We start from the raw sequence: 24,563 nt of genomic DNA, 5'->3' as shown, positions 1-24,563 counted from the left end.
TGCATGGAAATTGTCAGGGCTATGTGAAAACTAGCGAAAACTATCGTAGGAATAATAATCGACTCTGTTTGCATCTCATACCTCTGCTGAATGCAGTGACAGGAGTCGGAATGAAAAATTATTAAAAAATAATTAATTGACGGAATTGTTATTAAGACGCATGAAATAGGTCGAAACTGTGCGAGAACTATTGAGAACTGTCAAAAAAAAAGTGATTGAAACTGTTTGCACTTTACGCGTCTCGCGAATACTGTGCCGACGGTAGGAGAAAAAAATTCAATCATTATTCTAACGACAGTTTTCGTTAGTTCTCACATAGCCGGACCATTTCTATGCGTTTTAATAACAATTCTGTCAATTAATTATTTTTTAACTATTTTCCATTCCGACTCCTGTCACTGCATTCAGCAGAGGTATAAGATGCAAACAGATCAATCATTATTCTAACGACAGTTTTCGCTAGTTCTCACATAGCCGGACCATTTCTATGCGTTTTAATAACAATTCTGTCAATTAATTATTTTTTAACTATTTTCCATTCCGACTCCTGTCACTGCATTCAGCAGAGGTATAAGATGCAAACAGATCAATCATTATTCTAACGACAGTTTTCGCTAGTTCTCACATAGCCCCGACCATTTCCATGCGTTCTAATAAATAATTTTGTTAATTAATTATTTAAAAAAATTTTTTTCTTCTGCCGTCGGCACAGTATTCGCGAGAGATGAAGTGCAAACAATTTCGATTATTTTTTGACAGTTCTTAATAGTTCTCGCACAGTTTCGACCTATTTCATGCGTTTTAATAACAATTCCTTTAATTAATTATTTTTAAACAATTTTCCATTTCGACTTCTGTTACTGCATTCAGCAGAGGTATGAGGTGCAAACAGATTCCGACGGGAGTCGGAATGGAAAATTGTTAAAAAATAATTAATTGACGGAATTGTTATTAAAACGCATGAAATAGGTCGAAACTGTGCGAGAACTATTAAGAACTGTCAAAAAATAATCGAAATTGTTTGCACTTCATCTCTCGCGAATACTGTGCCGATGACAGGAGAAAAAAATTTTTTTTAATAATTAAATAACAAAATTATTTATTAGAATGCATGGACATTGTCAGGGCTATGTGAAAACTAGCGAAAACTATTGTAGAAATAATAATCGACTCTGTTTGCATCTTATACCTCTGCTGAATGCAGTGACAGGAGTCGGAATGGAAAATTGTTAAAAATAATTAATTGACGGAATTGTTATTAAAACGCATGGAATAAGTCGGAACTATACGAGAACTATTGAGAACTGTTAAAAAATAATCGAAATTGTTTGCACTTCACCTCTCGCGAATGCGGTGCCGACGGTCGGAATAAAAAAATGTTGAAAAATAATTCATTGACGAAATTGTTATTAAACATTATTGTTATGACAGTTTTCGCTGGTTCTCACACAGCCCCGACCATTTCTATGCGTTTTAATAATAATTTGGTTAATTAATTATTCTTTAACATTTTTTTACTTTTACCGTCGGCACAGTATTCGCGAGACGCGTGAAGTGCAAACAGTTTCGATCACTTTTTTTACAGTTCAATAATTCTCGCACAGTTTCGACCTGTTTCATGCGTTTTAATAACAATTCCGTCAGTTAATTATTTTTTAACAATTTTCCTTTCCGACTCCTGTCACTGCATTCAGCAGAGGTATAAGGTGCAAACAGAGTCAATCATTATTCTTACGACAGTTTTACTGTGCCGACGGTAGGAAAAAAAAATTTTGAAAAATAATTAATTAATAAAATTATTTATTAAAACAAATGGAAATAGTCGGAGCTATGTGAAAACTAGCGAAAACTGTCGTAAGAATAATGATGGAAACTTTAATAACTTTGCACTTTACGCTTCTCGCGAATGCGGTGCCGACGGTCGGAAAAATAAATGTTGAAAAATAATAGATTGACGAAACTGTTAGTAAAACATGTACCCCGGAGCCATGCGCCATTATCTAGAACATTATATCCCATCAAATAGTCGAAAGATTTTGTTACTCGCATGATTGCGATTGTAAAATTTTAAGATCGCGAGTATGCGAGTAAAAAAATTTTTCAACTATCTGTTGGAGTATAACGTACTAGATAACTAGATAATGGTGCGCTGTGGACGGGCAGGCAAAAGTATTACTAAAATATAATGTACTTACTATGCTCGTTCGCAGCGGTCCACAGCGATCGTCCTGAAGCAGAGACGGAGGCAACGGCGAAAGTGGTCCTGAAGCAGCGAGGAAGGCAACGGCGAAGATAATCCTGAAGCAGCGAGGAAGGCAACGACGATGCACTTCACACACCACACCACACCACACCACACCACACACACACACACACACACGAGGCGATCGCGATATTCTTTTCCGATAGACGAGCAGCGTACATGTTCACTACTGAATCTTCGCGACACAACTGATCCACCGAACCCCTCTCGTCAGGCAACTGAGCCCGGTCCGCGCGGAGTCGTCGAAGCGTTTGAAAGAGGGAAGGAGAAAATAGTAGGCGAAGCTAGTAGCTGATTGGCTACCGTGAGTCGGGCGACTCGGGGATTTGGCGAAAAAGAAAAGATAACCGTTAGGCTCGGAAATCGTGGAGGGGACGATTTCCGAGAACTGCGGTTTCCGCTTCGATGCTTCGGGTAATCGTTTCTCGGAATTCGTCGAGGGGACTGGCGCCTGAGTGGCGCCTCGCTTTTTTTTGACGACAGAAAAAACTTCGGACAAGCATCCCGGAGCCTCGACGATTTCCGAGAAGCGATTATCCGAAGCATCGAAGCGGAAGCCTCGCTTTTTTTCGATGACGGAAAAAACTTTGGACAAGCGTTTGCACTTAAAATCAAATAGGCCGAACGCGATTTTCGAGGAATCCTATTCAATCACTATTTTCGTTCACATGAAAAAAAATTTACTTACAATTAGAACTTAAAACAGTGGTATGATGTGTGACTTCACGAAACAAAACCCGAAAAAAGCGCCAAGAATCGAGGCACACTAAACATAAGTAAATCAATTCGCTCCTAGAGTTTTGTATATCTGTATGATTGCGCGATGACTAGTAAAGTTTCATTATTGGCACGATCGACATTCTATCGAACGGATTGCGTACCCTCCTCGAGCGAATACACGCCCACAAAAACTATGCCCGAAATGAAAATCAACATGGCACGAAAGTGTCGTGACGTCACGTAACTTCGTGGAAACGCAGGCCGAGGAAAGCGGGGAGAAAACCGTTTGAATGAAAATTACGCGCCGAGATACAACGTACGAACGGAGACAAATTCGTTTCGAGAATTTTGTATTTCGTATGCTCGCACGACTAGTAACGCTTCACTTAATTGGCACTCGCGATATTCTACCAAACGTATCCCTTTCGAGCAAACACTTAGTTGCTCGAACGTGCACGAGAACACTTCACTCGAAACCGAAGACAAACGCACGATGCTGCGCTTTACACATGAATACGATCTCTTATGCGGGGTCTACAATGGCAGCAGAAGTAATGGAGTAAGGAGTAAGAGTAACAATTGACCAATTAAAAACCGGGAGTAAACGAAATGGGCAAATCTCATTTCATATTTCTTACTTCTTACTCCTACTCCATTACTCCTGCTGCCATTGTAGACCCCGCATTACATACGATCTCACATGGCTCGCGTGTCGTTTGCTAGCGCGACGGCACTCTCAACACAACATCAGCGCCAAGTAAAATTCTCGCGCGCGGTTTACGTTTTACTCGCGTGTGATATATTATCCGTAATATCGGGATTGCCAAATAAAGTATGGAGCGATCGTTATTAATGTGCGGTTCGAGAGTAGCAGGATGATGTCAGCAGAAAGCGGCATCCATGAAGCGACTCGGTATTCCGGAAAAGGAATGTAGAAGTAGCAACAGCAGCATCAGCAGCAGGAGCAGCTACAGCAATCGGTGAGTGAATTTTTATCAAATCAATTATTTGAATTTATATCATGTATATGTGGTATTGCACATTTATAGAACACGATTATGCACATTTGCATAAAACAGATTTAAAATATGAATAGCATGAAACAGAACCAAATAAACGTGGACATAGCATAGAAGAGACCCAAAAAGTCATGCACATTACCTACGGGATTCATAGATATTTGACTACATATTTGACGCGATAGGTTCCTCTCTGATTGCACAAACTGTATATAACTTAATAAATTAAAATTAAATTTGTATTTTATAATAATATAAACTTTAATCAATTTTGTGTAGCAACTTTTAAAATCAAGATATTAACTATTATAATAAGGTAATATAATATATTATTATAATAAGGTAATAAATTATAAAGAAACGAATTATATAATATGAAGCGATGAATAAATGACGATATATAAACAGTATTTAAAAAATTTATTTATTCAAAAGAAAAAGTGCGCGAAGTTATACTGTATATATAATACAAATATTAAATTTTTGTACTTTTAATATGATATTTAATAAATGATTAACACGTACTTTTTTATGTGTTAAAGAAAAAATAATAAATAATAATAAAATATAATATGTAAAATTTAACTTCAAAATATTATAGCGAAACACAAGTACCGTAAATTAATAAATTTAAGGTATAATACATTTTGCCAGTATATTAATTATATACATTTTTTTCTCGTACTACATTATATAGATAGTACTACTACATCGTGTAGAATAATATTTTCTATAAAATAATACGAAAAATAAAATATTGGCGTAATGGAGGATTCATACTGCACGACATCTCGACACCCAATACAAAAATGTATATTCTAGGGTCTCTAGCTAATGACTTTTGTCCCTAGAAAATGAATCTTCTCATTGAATTACGCGGGAAGGTGTCATTGACATGGCGTAGAATGCAGTGTGGATACTCCATAATTTCGGAACCACCTCCGATCAGCTGATACTTCTGCACGTTTGTTTTTCACAGTTGATCAGTCCCCGGAAATCGGTAATTCGTGCGGGATCAAAGGGGGGATGGAGCTCCGAACAACGAGATACATCGTTGTTGGACAATATTGTTGGCATCGTTCACTTGATCGGTAGTACCGATTCGGTACTTGACACGCGAGCACCGAAGCAGTAATATAGCGATGTTCTAAAAAAATTCATCATAATACGATCGAGCAAGTGCTGTCACCCTTCGTTATCATTCTTCGTTGACGAAACCGCGTCACAGTCATTTTTCCTTATCGTACGCAAAATGACTATTTGGTGTACCGTTGGCTATTCTCTAAACGTAGATTGAGCCACGTCCAACCAGGCATAATCGCAATATAATGGATAACGTGACAGTGAGTAGACTTTAACCTCGTGGAGATCATACATGTCCTTGCACATTCTCAACCACGTTCTTTGTTGCATAGGCAATCGGTATCTTCTATCACTGAGTATTGATTCAAATTAAGTTGCTTATTTCTTTTATTGATACAAATAATTTTTATAAAGTTATAATAACAATTTATAAAACCGTAATAATTTTATTTAATTGTTCTTTCTCTTGGAATAAATTTATCCGATTGCCATCGGAATTTTACACAATAAATGATTAAAACGAACTATTGACTTATGATAATTGAGTCTTAATTTAAAATTATATCAAAAGAGTCAAGTATCTACTCGAAATTAACCAGATAACAAAATTTTTTACTCGATTTTAATAGATTTATTTTGTTGTACTATTTAATTATAAGAGAATAACGATTAGAAAGTAAAAATATACAGGTCTTAATTTTGAAAAATCCTAATGTTTAGGACTTGGATGTTCATGCGCTGAGCACCGCTGCGTACGAGATGTATGTGAAAATACGAATGTCAAATTCTCGTCTGGCACATGGCTAAGTGTAAAACACACGCGCGCGCATGCATACATTTATATTCAGCGGTGCTCAAAGGTGCGACATGAAACTTTTGTACAAGTTATCTGAGTCCTAGTAATGTTATATATAATATAATAGTCCTAGTAATGTTATAATAAAATTATTTAATAAAGTTATTAAAAGGCTAATTTAAAATATATAATAATTATGATATTTATAGGTTATTTAAAATATTAGATGTATTTCAGCTCTTAGTATTAATTATGTAACACATATTGGATTAATTTTTTTTAATTTTTAGAGAATAATTTATGCAATATGTCGGGGGTTTGTAGACAGCTTGAAGGGTACTGTTGTTCTTTTCTACATGGATAAGCAGATTAATGAAAAATTAATCGGAAAATCTCCTAGTCGAGTGGAACTTAGGAGGAGAGACTTAGTTACGCCAAGTCCCACCAAAAATAAACAACGGTATCACATTTTATTCACAAGAATGCACAATGAGAGATAATTTCAATAGCAGAATTGAATTCATTTAATTTTAGAGAATCTATGGTATTGATGAGAACCATACAATGCTGTGCATTAAATGGAGGGGTGTTTTGGGCTAGTATACTGATATTTGAGTTTGGACTTTTACCATTTGTTAAGTACTTACTGACTATTATATTTGGCCATTCTCCTGGCATGGGTCTTACTGTATGGTCATGGATTCAGCCATTTCTATCCCTTACGTTTGGTACAATATGGGTGCTACCACTATTCTTACTCAGCAGAATAGTTAACAGTTTATGGTTTCAAGTAAGTTTTTGCACAATCAAAAATTATATTTTGAGGTAATAAATATTATCAGAATCTATGCAATGTGCATAAATAAATTTATAAATACATGGTACAAATACATTTACATATATATATATGTATGTATACAGGACATAGCAGACAGCGCATACAGATACAGGCAAGGAAGACCATTGCTTCTGTCAAGTGTAAGCAAATTGATAGCTGACACACTTTTTAGCGTATTAGTTCAAGCATTATTCTTGGGACAAGGAATGTTGGTGTCCAAAGTTCCCCTACCGCCATTAGGGGACATTCTTGCTCTTGTCCATATGTGCCTTTTATATGCTCTCTATGCCTTCGAATACAAGTGGTTCAACATGGGTTGGGAGTTGCATAGACGATTGACTTTTATTGAAGGCAATTGGCCATACTTTTTAGGCTTTGGTATGCCATTAGCAGTACTTACCCAACTGCCCAATTCGTACTTTGTAAGGTATGAAATAATCTCCACAAATACTGTTTAAAAAATATATTTCTTAGTATTTGAAGATAGATACCTGTTTTTATTTAAGCAATTTACAGAGATTTAAAATCTTGATTATTAAATTTTTAGTTCAACTTAAGATTTTATAAATAGATTTATGTTTTTCCTTTAACCTTCATTGGTAATGTGAAAAATTATAAATCAAGTTTTTATGGGGTTCATTAACAATATGTATAGTTGAAACTGCGATGTTAAAATATTCTATACAAATTTGTAAAACAATATTTCATTTTCAGTGGCTGTGTTTTTTCCATTTTATTTCCACTGTTTATTGTAAGTGGAAATGAAGCAGAACCTGTGACTGGAGTATGGTATGATGGTTTCTTTTATATTATTAAATATTAAATTATTTTATAACATTATTTACAATATTTAAATAATGATTTGAATAATTATTTCAGTGATTGCCAACTGAAATTATTTTCACCAGTAATTGCAATTGCAAATACATTATTTAATAAAACTATTGGGCGGGCCAATAAACGGTGATAATAAAAATGAAGAAGAATGCTTAATTTATGCCATTTAAGCATTAGGACATGCGTACAATTTATCAATTTGTTACAGAAAAGCTCATATACAATAGAAATAATTGTAAAATAATATTTAAACAATATTTGGATACCCATTTTTTGCTCTTACGACAAATAATATTACTTTTATTATTTAAGTGAATTACAAAGTGTTCAGAAAAAATGCAAAAGGTAGATTTATTTTTTGACACTAAAAAGATTATAAAATAAAATAATCTTTTTCTATCACGATTTTTGTAAAATATAAAAATAACTATTTAATTGGAATATAAGACCAATCAGTACAAATATTTATTTATGCATATATAATAATGCACATATAGTTTATTCGTACATGTGTGATTACCGGTATTTAATGATATTACCATAGTATACAAACGATATGAACCGGAACATATTTCTCAATTTTTATGAGAATTCATATTTTGAGCTTTTTATGCTGTAGCTAGTCATTTTTCAATATCGATTTGAGATCTCCAATCGTCGCTGTGCTGTAAACGTATATTATAAACATGTGCTATAGGTAAAAATAGTACACTATATGGCAGTTAATATATCCAATCTAGTGATAATGTAATCTTTATGTAATATAGATATTACTGAGATTGAGATATTCAAACATTAAGATAATCCTATATAAAACAGTGATACATGACTTTTTTTATATTCTTCCTGAGGAATATTGTATTTGAAAAATTTTTAAATTTGATGATAATTTACGTTCTTTGTAAGCGCCAATGACATCTCAATCAATTGAATCTATTGATTCTAATATTTCTAATTACGTATTGTGTGCCATACATATCATTTATACATGGGATTCGTCCAAAAAAATCATGTACGATAAAAACAAACGAAAAATATCATAATTATAAATACTGCTAATCATAAAATATAAGAATATTTCAATTTTTGTATATGATTAGGAAAGTGCAAATGAAATTATTACATTTGTCACATACATTGATCATTTTATACACTATAATTTAAATAAATATTAAAATTAAAAATAGTGTTTATTTTCGTAATTGTCGCAAATCTAGTCAATTGTGCATTTACGAGGAAAAATCCCTATAGGTATTTCACGCTTTTCGATTCAAAATCAAAATCTACAGAAATGTAAGTAATACTAATGACACATTCTGCAAATTATAACCCTCCTATCTTTGCATTAAAAAATACCGGTATAATTAATTTTTTCAATCTAGTGAGTTCCATGATCAAACCAGCAGGGTCAACTATACAATAACAATCAGAAAAAGGACAGGAGCCTGAAAAAATATCTTTGATCATGAGCACCGATAAGATACTATTAGTACTTCGTCGATGATATGACGTATATTGTTATAATATCGAGAAAAATGTCTCCCCTCCTATTTTCGTCTTTATTTACAACGAGAAACACATGATAAAATACACACGTCCATATAACTTAGGCTGCATTCCGTTTCATGCATAATGTATCATTCATTCTCATTTAACGTTAGACAAACAACGAAGATGAACAATGACCCATGCGTGAAAACAGAACGTGGCTTTATATAACTGTACTCTATGTTGCGTTTGAAAAGCATCACGCAACATCTTTTATTTAGTACTCCATCATTATTTACGTGTCTTGCTCGTACTCTATTTATCCTAGCTCGTTTTGTAAAAATTGATGTATCGACAGCCTACAATCTTGATCGTTAGTGGAAATGTAAAGAAGAAAATAAAAGTATCATATCGAAGAAAAAGATTATTTTATCAACTCCAAATGACTCGTGTATGATCATATAATTGTCAGGAATTAATATCACGATCATGTTAAGCAATCATCTTGTTATTAAAACTGAAAGGTAAATGATGAAATAATAAATCTGATGTTGTCTATATACTATACGTATGTGCAAACCGTTTATTATCACCCGTATTAGCAAAATTAAATTAATCTAAAAATTTATTTTTTGACTTTAACAATTTCAAAATAATTAATTTTCAAAACAAATATTTGTACGTATATGTAGATTTGCTGTTCTATTTGATGACTACTCGTTTACATTCTCAATATAAACGATTCACATGTATAATTGTATTTGGAAAAGCAGTCCTGCATATATTTTCAACTTTCAAAATATTTAATATTCTTAAAGATTATTGAAATGTATAATAAGATTTATTTGTGCAAAGGAAAGAGGAGGTACTACCATTTTATTTAAATATTTCAGTAAATATTTATGTGTCATAATTTTTGTTGGCACAAGTTTATTACCCATCGAGTTCTATCAATCATATTATAAGCAAAAGTTCTTTAGATATACATAACAAACATAATTAACAATTTATTAGAGTGGGGAAAAAGGATTGCAGTTATGGAACTTAAAAGGATATAGAACATTATCAACTAGTAAAAATACTAGAAAAATATAACAAATAATATTGTCTTACTCGTATTCTATTTACGTTGAATGTTGCAATATTTTTAAAATAAGAATTTTTTTATTAAAATCGTGAATTAATTGATTTGTATTTTCTTTTGAGACAATCAGGTTTACATAAATGACTTTAAAAGTGACTTTTGTCTAAATGACAACGATAATATATTTATACAATAATATATAGGATTGATTCTAGACGCGACAATAGAGAATAAATTCATAAAGAGAATAATGATAACTTACATGTAATTAAAAAAATTTTTTTTACTATTTTAAATATTAATAGATATCTTCTTTTTCTTTAATTAGAAAATTATAAAGCATATTAGCTTAGGACATTATAAATGTGAAATATTACGTAGGAAATCTTATAGTTTTTTAATCGCAAGTTTGTGCGGTTTTTATATCATTTCTTAATTTTTATCAGTTTTTACAATAATTAAAAAAAATTGTGTTATTAGTTAACTAATTAACATAACTAATTTACATATAAGTTTAAATTGAACATAAATTTAAAGTTGATTTATGTATTTATGTACATATGCATATGTATATAAATACATAAATGTTTGTCGTTTATTTGCAGTCTAGGCAGAACCCCCATCGTAAAAATTGAACATTGAGAGCGACACACATTTTTGAGGTAGTTATCTTTAATTCCAACTAGGCCAAAATTTTTTAATTGCAGGTACTACTATTTGCTGACTTAAGTGTAATTTTTTGGAACACGAATCCGGTGTCAGAATTACCCCCATCACCCACATTTTTTTTTAATCAAAAAGGTAGCCTCAAAAATCTTAAAAATTGCAATAATTGCTCTGCGTGGAAAATGGTGAGTGAAGGGGCAATTTTGACACCGGATTCGTGTTCAACGTAGAGATTGAATAGTGGGGTTCCAGGGACAGACCACTTTTTTTGTGTGCCTGTGTAATCAATTATATTCATTTTCTCTTCATTCATTGAAACCCGTTAAAACTTTCAAACCTAATATTTCATAGTTTTTTTTATTACACCAATACATATATGTGAAAAAAAGAATTGCAATCGAAATATTGTCTTTTTATGGTATACGATATTTTATTTACTTTTTATTTATAATATAAACTGTATTATTTATTTTCTAATGTAGTAATTATGATAGTAGGTCTTGAAGTGCTAATAGGTCATGATCCGAAGGTTCTTCTTTTACTCTATACGAATTCAAAGCATAATGTCTATGTAATGCTGCAAAACCTAATCCTGGATCAGTTTCCGTTTCTGTCACTGGACTTGTAGCTCGATCAATTACATGATTTTTGCTTACCTACAAAATATAATTTCTAAGTAAAATGAATCTTTTGATACTGCCAAATTTAAAGTTTTGCAAAAAACAATATTCCAAGATTAAAATATTTCTCAAAATCTTTAAATTTAAAACAAATATATTATCAAAGAGAAATTAATTAAAAAATTTTATTACAGTTCATTATTTTTAAACTTGTGGTTCAGCAATTATTAATGCTTTTAGCAAATAATTTTCTTTTTATGAAATTATTCATGATTAAGAATTTAAGTATAATAAATAAGTGATAAGAATGCTATATACATACCTCAAAACGTTGTTGTTTATATAATGCCAATTTACGCGTTCCTGGAGAACTTTGTATTAGATTTTGTATTGTAGGATGAGAAATTCCAAAGAAATCTGCGCCTTTTGGATCAATTGTGCAAAGTATTGGAGAAATTGCCGTCAATAATTTTGAGTGACATTCGTCAGGACTCAACCCAACTAATGGTTGATCTAAGTCGTTATCGGATACTATTTCAAATCTGTAAATAATAAAGTTTAAAATTTGTATTATTGTAATATTTGTATTCTAATTTCTCCTAAGAATAGCGCTCTTCAATTCTTTTTAGTATTCTGTACCTGGGTCTTGGACCTCCATCTAATATCTTGCAAGTATATAAACTTTTTGTTCTTGGATCTCTTAAATTTGCATATACTCTTGTACTGCAATAACCTACTGGAAATATAAGCTCTTCTGTATGATATGCAATTCTGTCTGATACTACTTCACCAAGAGAATATATTGTAAGATCACCCAAAGTTATGGGGAATATTGGTCTTCCATGTACATCCAGTGGAATCAATTGCACCACCCTCCTAGCAGTTTTGTTATATCTTTTTGTCTTGTTTTTTGATTCTGTGTAACAAGTTTAAATTATAACTTTTACATAAGAAAAGAACAACCAGAACTATAAATACTCATTATATAGATGATTAATTCACAATGTTAACATTGATATATCAGCTTATCAGACTTCTTAAATTTAGGACTTTTACATCTAACTGCTATAGAAAAATACCTGAGCCATCTGTAGAAGTTCTCTTCTTTACTGTTTTTTTTGGTGTAGTACATTCTGGATTAAGTGATGGTGAATTTGTATTACTTGTTTGTGAACGAGCTAGACTTGTCGAATTAGATTCTACCTCCCCCTGTTGTTGGCATAATTTGCGTAGAAGAAATAGTCTTTCCTCTTTAACCAACATCAAATTCTCTTGCATGTGTGCAACTTGATCACATAATGCTGCGTTTTCCTGTATCAAAATTTAGATTATAATTATAATTACAATTATATTTATAAATCGTTATATTTACATAAAACATTCATGTAAAAATATCAAATTATATTGTTTGTATTAAAGTTGCATATGTCAAACTCACAAATACGGTATTCTTCACGATCCTCTTAAGTTTTCGGTACTTTTTCTTATACTTTAAATTTTGTTGCAGCTCAGCGTTTTTATGATAATCGTTGTAGTAATTATCATACGCTTGGGCCATATTACTATTTAATATTATTAATAAAATATATATTTTTTATATTAATTAAGAATCTGTATTACTGTGTACATTATGCAAATATAAAAGAATAACAAGTACACATACACACTAGGTTAAGAATTTCTGTTGATTTCACTAAAGAGGAATCTGAGATCTGAGGGTGATCATCCCATCTTGTCATTTCAAGTACTGTACTTGACTGTGCTTCCATTCCGAGCACATTCACGCACAGTCGGACACATCGCGCTCTGCCTATCCATGAGCCGTTACCACTCGCGCACTCGGCTACAACCTACGCTCGGGTCAAGACGCTCATGCCGAGACTACCGAGTCGGCTGAGTAAGTAAACAGTGCTGAGTCGAATGTAGGTTACGTAGATCGTAGCAGAGCCTGCAGAATGCGCGACGAAGAAGATGATGAAGCGCGATGATGCGTGAGCAGCGTGAGTATGGTCGGGCTTGGAGATCTCGGAATCTCAGCACAGCATCGAGGTCCGTATTCCGTGCTATATCTATGATTCTTTGGTTTTATGCTATATTCATAAAGTGTGAATTTAAAGCGTACTGCTGTATAAAGGCCATTGCACGTACGTTTCTGTAATTGTTATCGTAAGAAATTGAGCAATACGATTGATTAATTTGGTCGGTTACAATGATTTGAACAATATGATTGGTCGAAATTTTACGGAAATGTACCTGTAATGGCCTTAAAACGGTTGAAATCAAACTATTCTTGCAAAAGTGTTTTGCAAAATTTTGATAAGAATATATATAGTTACTATCATGTGCGCGCGGATACTTTAGGGAATAGATCTTTCGGACCTTCTTATTTCCAATTGTTCGTAAGTTATTTCTTTTGAAAATTATTCTTTTTAAATTATATATATATCCGCGTATACTTTGAGATAGACACGAGTGCTTTCGAGACTTGATTGTCAAAAAATTATTTGCTTTCTAAGGGTATATTCTTAGACATTATCCACGCATTTTTGTACATTTTGGCATGAAACGCAGAAGTAGTCGTTACAAGTTTATCATTTTACATATTAAAGGACGACGCAGAGGTGCTTCCGAAACATTCCCATGAATTATTGCAGTGAATATAATTATAACGGAAGAATCGATGGACATCGAGGAACATAATTGCGGGATATCGCGGTATCGTGAGTATTAAATTTTAATTAATATCACAGTAAATCTGTTTTATTAAATTTTGCGCTTTTTTATTATTTTGTTTATGGTATGATTTTGCCAGACCGAAGATATTGGCGTTTTTGTTTGATCAATTTTTCTTTTACGTTATAAAATAATGCAAAACCATGTGTATTCACACTGGCGTTGCTATCATCAAATTTTTCAAACGAGAGATACAAAACTAATTAATATAGTGATTTCCTTTCGTTTGTAATTGAACCGTTTACATGAAGTAATTATTTATTTATACAACTCCAAAATAAAGGAACTTTATCTGTCTTCAGGATATTTTGAAATTGATTGCGGGATTTCGTTTGTAATTGTTTGTACTGATTTTTTTTCTTTTATTGTTGAATCGTTCACGAGATATAATTATTTAAACCTGGAAAAATTAACGGGACTCGATGTAGAATCATTTGTACTTGTTTGTAGTAATTTTCTTTTTGTTTTTATTTAAACCGTTTCACAAAATACAATTATTTAAACAATTAAAAGTAATATTATTGTCAATTTTTAATTATTTACAAAATAAGATCTTTATCAATTTTTAACATTTCTAATTGCGGAGCCGTCGTATAAAATAATTTGTAGTAATTTTCTATTCGTTTGTTGTTGAATCGTTTAAGAAATATAATCATTTAGACATTTACAAAATACCTTCAAGCAAGATAAATGCATTTATGTTGTAAAAATGTTTTTTAAGCAGCTTTATTTTTAGCTTCTTACATTGATGAAACCTTCGTATGTAGAAGTTTAAGGTATAAAATATATTTTATTTTGACATTCCTTTTATTTGATTATGCTTTAATTATAAATGTAACACTCATTATACTTACTATTAAAAATATTTCGAGCAATCAATTGACTGAAAATTAACTTGGAATTTTTTTAGGATAGGATGAAAAAGTACATGCATCAGAGTATTTAGAATTAAAGACAGTTTTATTAAATAATTTTAAATATTTTGGTTGTAGTATAGAGTCCTTGGTTTATATACAGTGCGTTAACAGTTAGTCGGTGTTAGTCGATTCACCCTCCAAGCCTCTAACAGACAAATAATCTTGTTATTACTTGCATTCCATTTTTTAAAACACATTTGCACAGCAAATACTACGAGTAATTCTTCGTGAAAACTATCTTCGTGAAATCGATTTATTTCGATAAAATTGCTAAACTCCTTTTATATGAAAAATAAATTTAAACCACAGTTTATTATTTGCTGTTGATTTATTTTTATACTTATACCTGTGTCTATACCTATTCTTATACTTATAATATTTATGCATACTATATATTGAACAGTTTGAAACTTGCTTAAATGTCCATATTGTAATATCCTTTTGTCTCTTTGTTTGTTTTTTCTATCCCGCTTTAATTTGCACTTTGCATTTGTTTGTTACAGAATCATAGTAGCAAGTGACCTGTGCAACGAGAGGAGAAGGAGGAGGTCTAGGAAAGGCATCGGGTTCCGGCAGAACAACCTTGGGGTGAGTATGATTGTTATTTGCATAGAATTAACAGTTTTTTCCATTCGGTTTTATCTTAACAGATTACAAAATTAGAAATAGAATCACGTAAAGTTTTACACAAATTTAATTTTATAAAGCTTCTTTTTTTTCGGAAAATATTGATTATACAACGATTATATAAATAATTGAAAGAATAAAAAGTTTGATACGTAACAATTATCTCTCATCTAATATTAATAGTCGTGATCTCTGTTTTAATTTGAATTTAATTTGTACTTAATGCACATAAGTACAGAGTTGCAAGCCGTATATTATTTTTTTATATTAATTATTTTTTCTATTGTGCTTTAATTTGAACTTTGTTTGTTATAGAATCATCGTAGCGACGTTGCTGAATAATTCTGCCGCTGCGCATCGGTCGGTGAGTGATAAATAAACATTGCATCTTTTTTTATTTAAAATATTAAAGTTATTTTTATCAAATTCTTTTATAAAAAAAACATTAGTATTTTTAGGTTAAATTAAAATATATCGTGTGCGTGGGTGTGTGTGTGCATGCGATTATTTTAAACATATATACAAATTTGAATAATAAGACAGTAAAACTTGCTCTTCACAATTATAGCTTGAAATAACAATAAATAAGGTAAACTTATAGTCGCCAGTAATAATAAACGATAAATGAATGTTAATAAGTCGACTTTCTGGCAAAATTCCGTTTATTAGAGAAACAACGTTTCGATTGCAAAATTTGTAATTGAAACCTGAAAAAGACCTAAATTAAAGGTCGAAACGTTGTTTCTCTAATAAACGGAATTTTGCCAGAAAGTCGACTTATTAACATTTATTTATAGCTTGAAATAACTTGTAAACTCACCTCAATGTTGATTTTGATTTTCAAGGAGGTCAAAGTCATTTTTATATTAAAAGGATCATCATTTTTTATTAAAACACGAAAGATTTCTTAAAAATAATCATTAATAATTGATTTTTAATTAAAAAATCATTGTAAGCATATCGAATACATCTTGTGCAAACACTGATATGACGAGAATATTGTCATGATAATATCAAGAAAAATCTCTTCCCTCCTATCTTTTTTTACAATGAGAAACACATGATAAGATATACGTTTATACTTATATAACTGTACTCTACGCTGCGTTTGAAAAGCATCGCGCAACGTCTTTTATTTAGTAATCCATCATTAATTTACGATGGATTCGTCATTGCTTTCATCGCCGTTTGTGCTGTTATTGATTACTGTGATTCTTATTGCAATCCTGAAAATTGTCACTGTGCTGCATTATACATATTTTTACTGGAAGAATAAGGGCCTACCTTGCCTACAAAATTCATTATCGTCTATTATAACAGATTGGAAATTGTTTTCGGCTTATACTTTTGTCGATTATTGTCAATATGTATACTATCGCTTTCCGGACGCTAAATATGTTGGAACAGTGGATTCTTCTTCGCCTAGCGTGATTGTTCGCGATCCCGAGCTGATTAAAGACATCATGGTAAAGGATTTTGAACATTTCACAGATCATCGCAGTTTTATTGACGAAAGTGTAGACCCGCTGTTTGGTAAAAATACCTTCGCCTTGCGCGGAGATCGTTGGAGACAAATGAGAAATACACTGAGTCCCACTTTCACCGCCAGTAAAATGAAGTTTATGTTTGATTTGGTATCAAAGTGTTCTCAGAATTTCGTCACTTATTTGGTCGATCACCCGAAATTTTGTCATATGATTGACATGAAGGATGTCTTTCGACGATACGCCAATGACGTAATTGCTACGACAGCCTTTGGCATAAGTGTGAATTCTATGAAAGATCGAGACAATGAATTCTATATAAAAGGAGTGGAGGCTTCCAAATTTGCTTCTGGACTTCCAGCGGTGATCAAGATGATATTCTTAAAATCGTATCCACGGGTTGCTAAATTAATTGGTCTGACTTTGTTCTCGTCGGATATGTCTAAATTTTTCAAGAGTGTCGTAGAGGAAACCATTAGAGCGCGAAAGCAGCACAATTTCATTAGACCAGATATGATTCATTTATTGATACAGGCTCAAGACAAAGAAAGTACTAGTGAATACAAAATGACATTGGACGACATTGTTTCACAAGCCTTCAGCTTTTTCTTTGCTGGTTTTGATACCACTTCGAACTTGTTGTGTTTTGTTGTTCATGAATTGGCAGTTAATCAAGATATTCAAAATCGTCTGCGCGAAGAAGTACAGCAGCATCTTGCTGAAGGAAATGGTGAAATATCGTACGAATCGTTATTGAAGATGTCTTATATGGACATGGTGATTTCCGAGACTCTCAGAAAGCATCCACCATTAGTTTTCCTTGATAGACTTTGCACTAAAAGATATGAACTACCTCCATCGCAACCAGGCTGCAGGAATGTGATTATCGAACCTGATCATATAATGTTATTTCCTGTTTATGCTTTACATCATGATCCGAAATATTTTCCGAACCCGGATAAGTTCGATCCTGAAAGATTCAATGAGGAGAATAAAGACAACATTTCACCATATACTTATCTACCATTCGGTCAGGGACCCAGAAAGTGTATAGGCAATCGATTTGTTCTTATGGAGGCTAAAATTTTAATAGCCCTTCTTTTGCAACAGTTTACTTTAAAGACTACAGAAAAAACTATTGAACCAATTGTATACAATAAAGAATTTACATTGCAACCTGTTGGTGGATTCTGGATTAACTTGGAAAAAAGAGAAACATGAGAAATTTATACAAAATATATATTGTTCTATACGTTGATATACGTAGGTTGTTTTTCTTGTTTCTAAATTTGGCTCGGTTATAAGAAATTTTTTTTGTTACGAGTGCTAAATTACTCGATCACTTTAAATTATTACCAAATATAAACAACGTGCCATTTTTTGACTGAAATTTGGCTTAGTGAATTTGAAGAATGTAACTTTCAGACATTATATTAATAAATGAATGGTGGCGCCATTACATAAAAATCTATCAAACGATTCACATGTATAATTGTATTTGGAAAAGCAGTACTGCATATATTTTCAACTTTCAAAATATTTAACATTCTTAAAGATTATTGAAATGTATAATAAGATTTACTTGTGAAAAGGAAAGAAGGAGGTACTACTATTTTATTTAAATAATTCAGTAAATATTTATGTGTCATAATTTTTGTTAGCACAAGTTTATTACCCATAGATTTCTATCAATCATACTATAAGCAAAAGTTCTTTAGATATACATAACAAACATAATTAACAATTTATTAGAGTGGGGAAAAAGGATTGCAGTTATGGAACTTAAAAGGATATAGAACATTATCAACTAGTAAAAATACTAGAAAAATATTATAACAAATAATATTGTCTTACTCGTACTCTATTTACGTTGAATGTTGCAATATTTTTAAAATATGAATTTTTTTATTAAAATCGTGAATTAATTGATTTGCATTTTCTTTTGAGACAATCAGGTTTACATAAATGACTTTAAAAGTGACTTTTGTCTAAATGACGATGATAAATATATTTATACAATAATATATAGGATTGATTCTAGACGCGACAATAGAGAATAAATTCATAAAGAGAATAACTATTTACTCTTTACCATATTTCTCAAAATATGGTAAAGAGTAAATACCTATAAGACTTTTGGCTATTTACAATATTGAAATGCGGTTTTTATGACAACAAAACAAACATTAGTGATCAGTGACTATGTTTTATAACGTCGTTATAAAACGATATGTAAAGAAGTAATTTGGACGATTATTCCCAAAACTCAACACAAAGTATTTATATAGATATGAATTCTATAACCCCACATCTATAGTCCATAACCGCCTTCTCTTCTTTAATGTATTATGTAATTGTATAACAATTTATGTCAATTGATTATACAAAGTATAAGTTGAATAATCAAGCTTTTATTAACGAGAAATAAAAAACATTAAATATAATTATGTTAAACATTATAATTTCCTTAAACTTTTGACCCTACTTTGTGAAGTCATAAGAAATCTTTTTTAATAAAAGAACGAAAAGTTTATCTTTTCTATAAAAATAATGATATGAAGAAAAGATATCAGTTATAAGAATGGATATTTATACAAACTAGAAAATAGATTATTTATTATTACTTTTTAATATTTATAATGTGTAATTAGTAATATTGTATGTTCTGTACATAGTTTTTCAAGTGTTTTGATTAACATATTAATATAATATATAAACCAAGAAAAAAGTGTAATAAAAGTAAAAAAAATTATAAAATTTATATATATAACGATATCGTCTTCTAGCTTTTATATTACAGTTTTTTGTTAATATTAAATTTATATAATATCAAATTTATTTATAATAGTAAATTCATTTGTAATACAATGAAATATTTTGGAGTTTAAATTAGTTTTAAGAAAGAGAGCTATTACATACGTTAATGCAACTTTTAAAAAATATAAATTTTCCATTTTTATAGAGATGAATTGAAAGGTAGGACTGACAGGATATATAAATTTATAGAACAAGATTTATTTCGAAAATACGATTTATTAACCTGCCGAACCTAAATTCTGTGGCGCGCGCGCTCACACGCATTTACACGGGCACATCTCGCTGCCCCACATACGCGATATATAAAATCTAAAAGTTCGCTATGTATATGTGTGTGTTTGTGTATAAATACACACACACACATACACACACACACACACACTTAAACACTCGTAGCTTGTCCGATAAGTGTCACACTAGCCTAGAAGTCGTGTTAATTATCAATGCGAGTTGTTCGATCATACGCGATTATCACCGCCGTCATTACAATGATTACACAGAACTCTGCAGGACACCATGATAGTACATCGAAGATACCCAACCTTTATTTCGCGACTCGTCTTACTCATAGTTTATTTACTCTAGCTCGTTTTGTAAAAACTGTATATTATCGACAGCCTACAATCTTGATCGTTAGTGGAAATGTTGTGAAGAAGAAAATAAAAGAATGTCGTATTATATTGAGGAGAGAGATTATTTTATCACCTTCAAATAGATAATGATGTAAGAACCATATTTTAAATTTAACAAAAAATATATCTATTTAAAATATTGAAGTATGAATATTCATGATATATCTTTTATTTTGTATTGCGAAGAAAATTAAAATCTTTTTAATTACTGAATGGCATTTAGAAACAAGGATAAATTGTATTTTCAATTATCGTACGTTTTGGAAGAAAGGTAATCAAATTATTTGTATTTCTTTATATAATTGGTTATGTATATTTTTAAAAACTTATACGTTTTTTTTCCACGAATGATCAATCTTCTCTCAAGCTCTCGAGCGATTTTAGCAAACTAGATTATTTTGATATTATCAAAATATCATTGAAGATGTTATTTTGATACCAAAATGATCCAATTTGCTATTTGGGATGATACTCCTATTAAAGTCCATTGGCAGATTTATGAATGCATGAAGTGCAATGCTACTCAGTTTGAAAGTAGTAAACACAAGTTAAAATTAAAAAATTTTTATTTTTAGTATTTTATTTTAACCATAAATTAAAATTCTTTTCTGAATTAAAAAATTATTTATTTCAAAATTAATTGTATTTGAAATTGGTATGGAATATATTTTTGCAATAAGTGCATTTGACAAATTTATTTACTAATGTTTTTTTGCAATCTTATAAAGTGCTTCTGCAATTATTTTTACACTCATGTTTATTAAATTGCCATAAAGATTATTACGATTGCAATATTATGTTGTGACTACATTAATTGGAAATAATAAACGCGAGACTTAAATCGATATTACATATATGTATATATATGTAAAACACAATACACGCATCTAATTTCAGTTATATTAAATGTATTGTAAATGTTGAATGATAAACTCGCGTATTATCGATAACATAATTGTCACAAATTAATATTACGATCATGTGAAGCGATCATCTTGTTATTAAAACTGAAAGGTAACTGAAGAAATAATAAATCTGGTGTTGTCTATATACTACATATGTGCAAATCGTTTATTATCACCCGTGTCAGCAAAATTAAATTAATTTAAAAATTTATTTTTTGACTTTAATAATCTCACAGTCAAAATAATTTTCAAGACAGAAATATTTGTACGCATACATAAATTTGTTATTCTTTTTGATCACTACTCGTTTACATTTCCAATATAATTTTTCTCAATTAGGCTGCATCGTTTAGGCAAAATTTTACCAAGAAAAAAATTAATTATCGAAAAAATTGTTATATTCAATACGTGCATACTTTGGAGATATAACTGGATTTTTTTGACAATTACTTTTCGTACCAAGTAAAATTACTATTTGTTCTGATATGATAACAACAATTGAATTTATTTTACTAGATTCTACTATAAGTAAAAATAATTTATCTAATTCGAATTCACGTAAACTCAAAAACGTGAAAAATCTTTTATTCAGTCACTTTAAATGTTGCAATATTTTCAAAATAAGGATTTTTTTAAATTAAAATTGTATGGATTAATTGATTTGCATTTTTTTAGACAATCAGGTTAACATAAATGAATTTAAAAATGACTTTTATGACAATGATAAATGACAATGATAAATACATTTATACAGTAATATGTAGGGTCAATTCTAGACGTGACGATAGAGAACAAATTTATAAAGAGAATAATGACAACTTACATGTTATTAAAAAAAATTGTTTTTAACCGTTTTAAATATTAAAAAAATATCTTCTTTAATTAGAAAATTATAAAACATATTATCTTAAAACATTATAAATGCGAAATATTACTAAAGCCCATTTCTACCAATGTAGATTAACTTTAATCTCGGATTAAAGTTCTTGAAAAGAAATCTTTATCTCTTTCTAATTTTTGGAACTAGAATGAGATAACAAGTAAATTAAATCGAGATTAAAGTTAATCTACGTTGATAGAAACGGACCATAGGAAATCTAATAGTTTTAATTGCAAGTTTGTGTAGTTTTTATATTATTTCTCAATTTTTATCAGTTTTTATAATAATTTTAAAAAAGAAAGATATAATTATCTTATTAGTTAACTAATTAACATAACTAAATTACATAGAAATTTAAATTGTACATAAATTTAAAGTTTATTTATGTATTTATATATACATATATACATTTGTTGTTTGCATAAGTTTCGTCTATTTACGGTCTAGAAAGAACCCCCATTGTAGAAATGGAACATCGAGAGCGACACACATTTTTGAGATAGTTATCCTTAATTTCAATTAGGCAAAAATTTTTTAATTGCAGGCGCGATTATTTGTTGACTTAAGTATAATTATTTAACCAGTCACGAATTCATTAAAAGTGATTAACCGATGCAATTAACAATTAGTCGACTATCGATAACGAGTTTCATTGTTGTACCTCTTCTCCGTCGATGAATACAAAATTCAAAGAATGGTTTAAAGTTTAAAGAAATAGTTTAGGATAAAAAACATTAATGTGTTCATAACTTCTTTTTCTACATGTATACTTCATTGTTTATTTTCTTATATGGACGTAGAACATTCATATATGAACAATAGTCTGCGCATAGAATATACATAAAGTGCATTGTATAAAGTAAAATTATAAAAATATTTTGTAAGGAAAAAATTTATTGCAGATAAAGAAAGTTCTCTAGATAGAAAAAAATTAATTTAATAATAATGGATTGATATATTAAGAAACATGTTTTTCTATAATATTTTTTTCTGCCTTTGACACTCTCTGTTAAAATACTTTTAAATTACTTTACCTAGAATATCCAATCCTAAATTACCACGGCTAAATTAGATAGTAGCTATCATACAGTTATCGCACTAAATGTGGCAACTCAGTTCCAAGTTTTATTTGTTCGAGTGTCGCATTTAATGTTATTATAAACTGAAAATTATATGGCCACATTTAACACTAAATGAAGCACGAATATGAGCCATAATTTGAGTGAGTGACGCTTCAGATATTCTGCACGTAGACTATGCGTAAACTTCCAACATTCCCATATGCTTCCATGCACCTACCCGGGAATAATCGCTGACGCGTGTACACAGTGGCGGAGTTCCGTTAAAGGCGAGAACGCGCATTGTGGTCCGTTAAACGTTGCTATTTACAATAGTTATAGGGACTCCTCTTTGCAAGTTAAACACACAACATTATGATTGATATTTACATGATAAGAGTAATAAACTCCGTGGCCATCACTAGTTTGGTTTAACTGATGTGTCGATACGTACTCGAAATTCTTTCGTTGAGAACAGGAAAATTATATTGGAGGAAAATTATGTATCAAGTCTGTTTTTTTTTTTTTTTAAATAAGGTTTTGGAATTTTTCTTAAAATATTTTTTTGAGAAAAGGTACAAGAAATTTAGTGGCTTAATTTTTCTGTTTCACCTTAGCCAGTAATAATAAAAGCCCGGTTTATTTTCATTTTTAAATTATTATATTATAATTAAAAATTATTATATTATGATTAAATTATTATAATTTAAATTATTATATTATAATTAAAAACAAATTATACTATTGTCTTTAAATGTTTAAAAAATTGATTTACATAAGAGAATCAAATTAGATACAGCTTTAAAAAAATATCTTTAAAAAAAGCTTAACAGTGAAAAAGATTACTAAGAAAGATTAATACTTTCATTATTTGACAGTTTTTATGTTCTTATTCCTCATTTACGCGCGCGCGCGCGCGCGTATGTGTGTGTATGTATGTGTACATAAGTACACTGAAAAAAAAAATTTACTAGATTGAAATATTTTTTCAAATAGTACCAAGCAGAAGTTTTGTAAAAAAATGAATAATATTTATTTCAAATAAGATAATATTTTCTATAATTTAGAAAATAATATCTTATTTGAAATAAATATT

The 24,563-nt window shown here is 30.5% G+C and overlaps 3 protein-coding genes and 1 long non-coding RNA gene across 5 annotated transcripts; 3 read left to right on the top strand and 1 right to left on the bottom strand.

Annotated features, from left to right (window-relative positions):
• The first annotated feature begins 4,937 nt into the window (after positions 1–4,937).
• LOC105828754 (etoposide-induced protein 2.4 homolog) lies at positions 4,938–9,609 on the top strand. 2 transcript variants are annotated; one of them, XR_004962089.1, is made up of 7 exons: positions 4,938–5,345; positions 6,172–6,341; positions 6,416–6,671; positions 6,803–7,146; positions 7,434–7,508; positions 7,599–8,849; positions 8,939–9,609. XR_004962089.1 is itself a non-coding variant. In XM_012667240.3 (6 exons), exons 1-6 carry the CDS (start codon positions 5,331–5,333, stop codon positions 7,684–7,686), a joined length of 948 nt encoding a protein of 315 aa, XP_012522694.1. In that variant the 5' UTR covers positions 4,938–5,330; the 3' UTR covers positions 7,687–9,609. The 2 variants fall into 2 exon arrangements, 1 of the variants encoding a protein (XP_012522694.1); XM_012667240.3 differs by having other exon boundaries at positions 7,599–9,609.
• Positions 9,610–11,199: 1,590 nt separating this feature from the next.
• LOC105837256 (transforming growth factor beta regulator 1) lies at positions 11,200–13,187 on the bottom strand. Its single transcript, XM_012681859.3, has 5 exons — positions 12,853–13,187; positions 12,494–12,725; positions 12,054–12,330; positions 11,737–11,956; positions 11,200–11,450 (listed from the first exon to the last, which is right to left on the bottom strand). Exons 1-5 carry the CDS (start codon positions 12,970–12,972, stop codon positions 11,280–11,282), a joined length of 1,020 nt encoding a protein of 339 aa, XP_012537313.1. The 5' UTR covers positions 12,973–13,187; the 3' UTR covers positions 11,200–11,279.
• A 66-nt stretch (positions 13,188–13,253) lies between these two features.
• On the top strand, positions 13,254–16,776 carry LOC118644274. The gene is made up of 4 exons (XR_004962088.1): positions 13,254–13,463; positions 14,024–14,134; positions 15,568–15,652; positions 16,007–16,776. It is a non-coding gene; the product is annotated as an uncharacterized LOC118644274 (long non-coding RNA).
• A 14-nt stretch (positions 16,777–16,790) lies between these two features.
• LOC105837255 (cytochrome P450 9e2) lies at positions 16,791–18,437 on the top strand. The gene has a single exon (XM_012681858.2). It carries the CDS (start codon positions 16,852–16,854, stop codon positions 18,394–18,396), a length of 1,545 nt encoding a protein of 514 aa, XP_012537312.1. The 5' UTR covers positions 16,791–16,851; the 3' UTR covers positions 18,397–18,437.
• The last annotated feature ends 6,126 nt before the right edge of the window (positions 18,438–24,563 follow it).

Source organism: Monomorium pharaonis, chromosome 2, assembly GCF_013373865.1.
Source record: "Monomorium pharaonis isolate MP-MQ-018 chromosome 2, ASM1337386v2, whole genome shotgun sequence".
Lineage (NCBI taxonomy): Eukaryota > Metazoa > Arthropoda > Insecta > Hymenoptera > Formicidae > Monomorium > Monomorium pharaonis.
The sequence above is the reverse complement of the archived record's forward strand: the minus strand, read 5'-3'. Positions and strand labels throughout refer to the sequence as shown.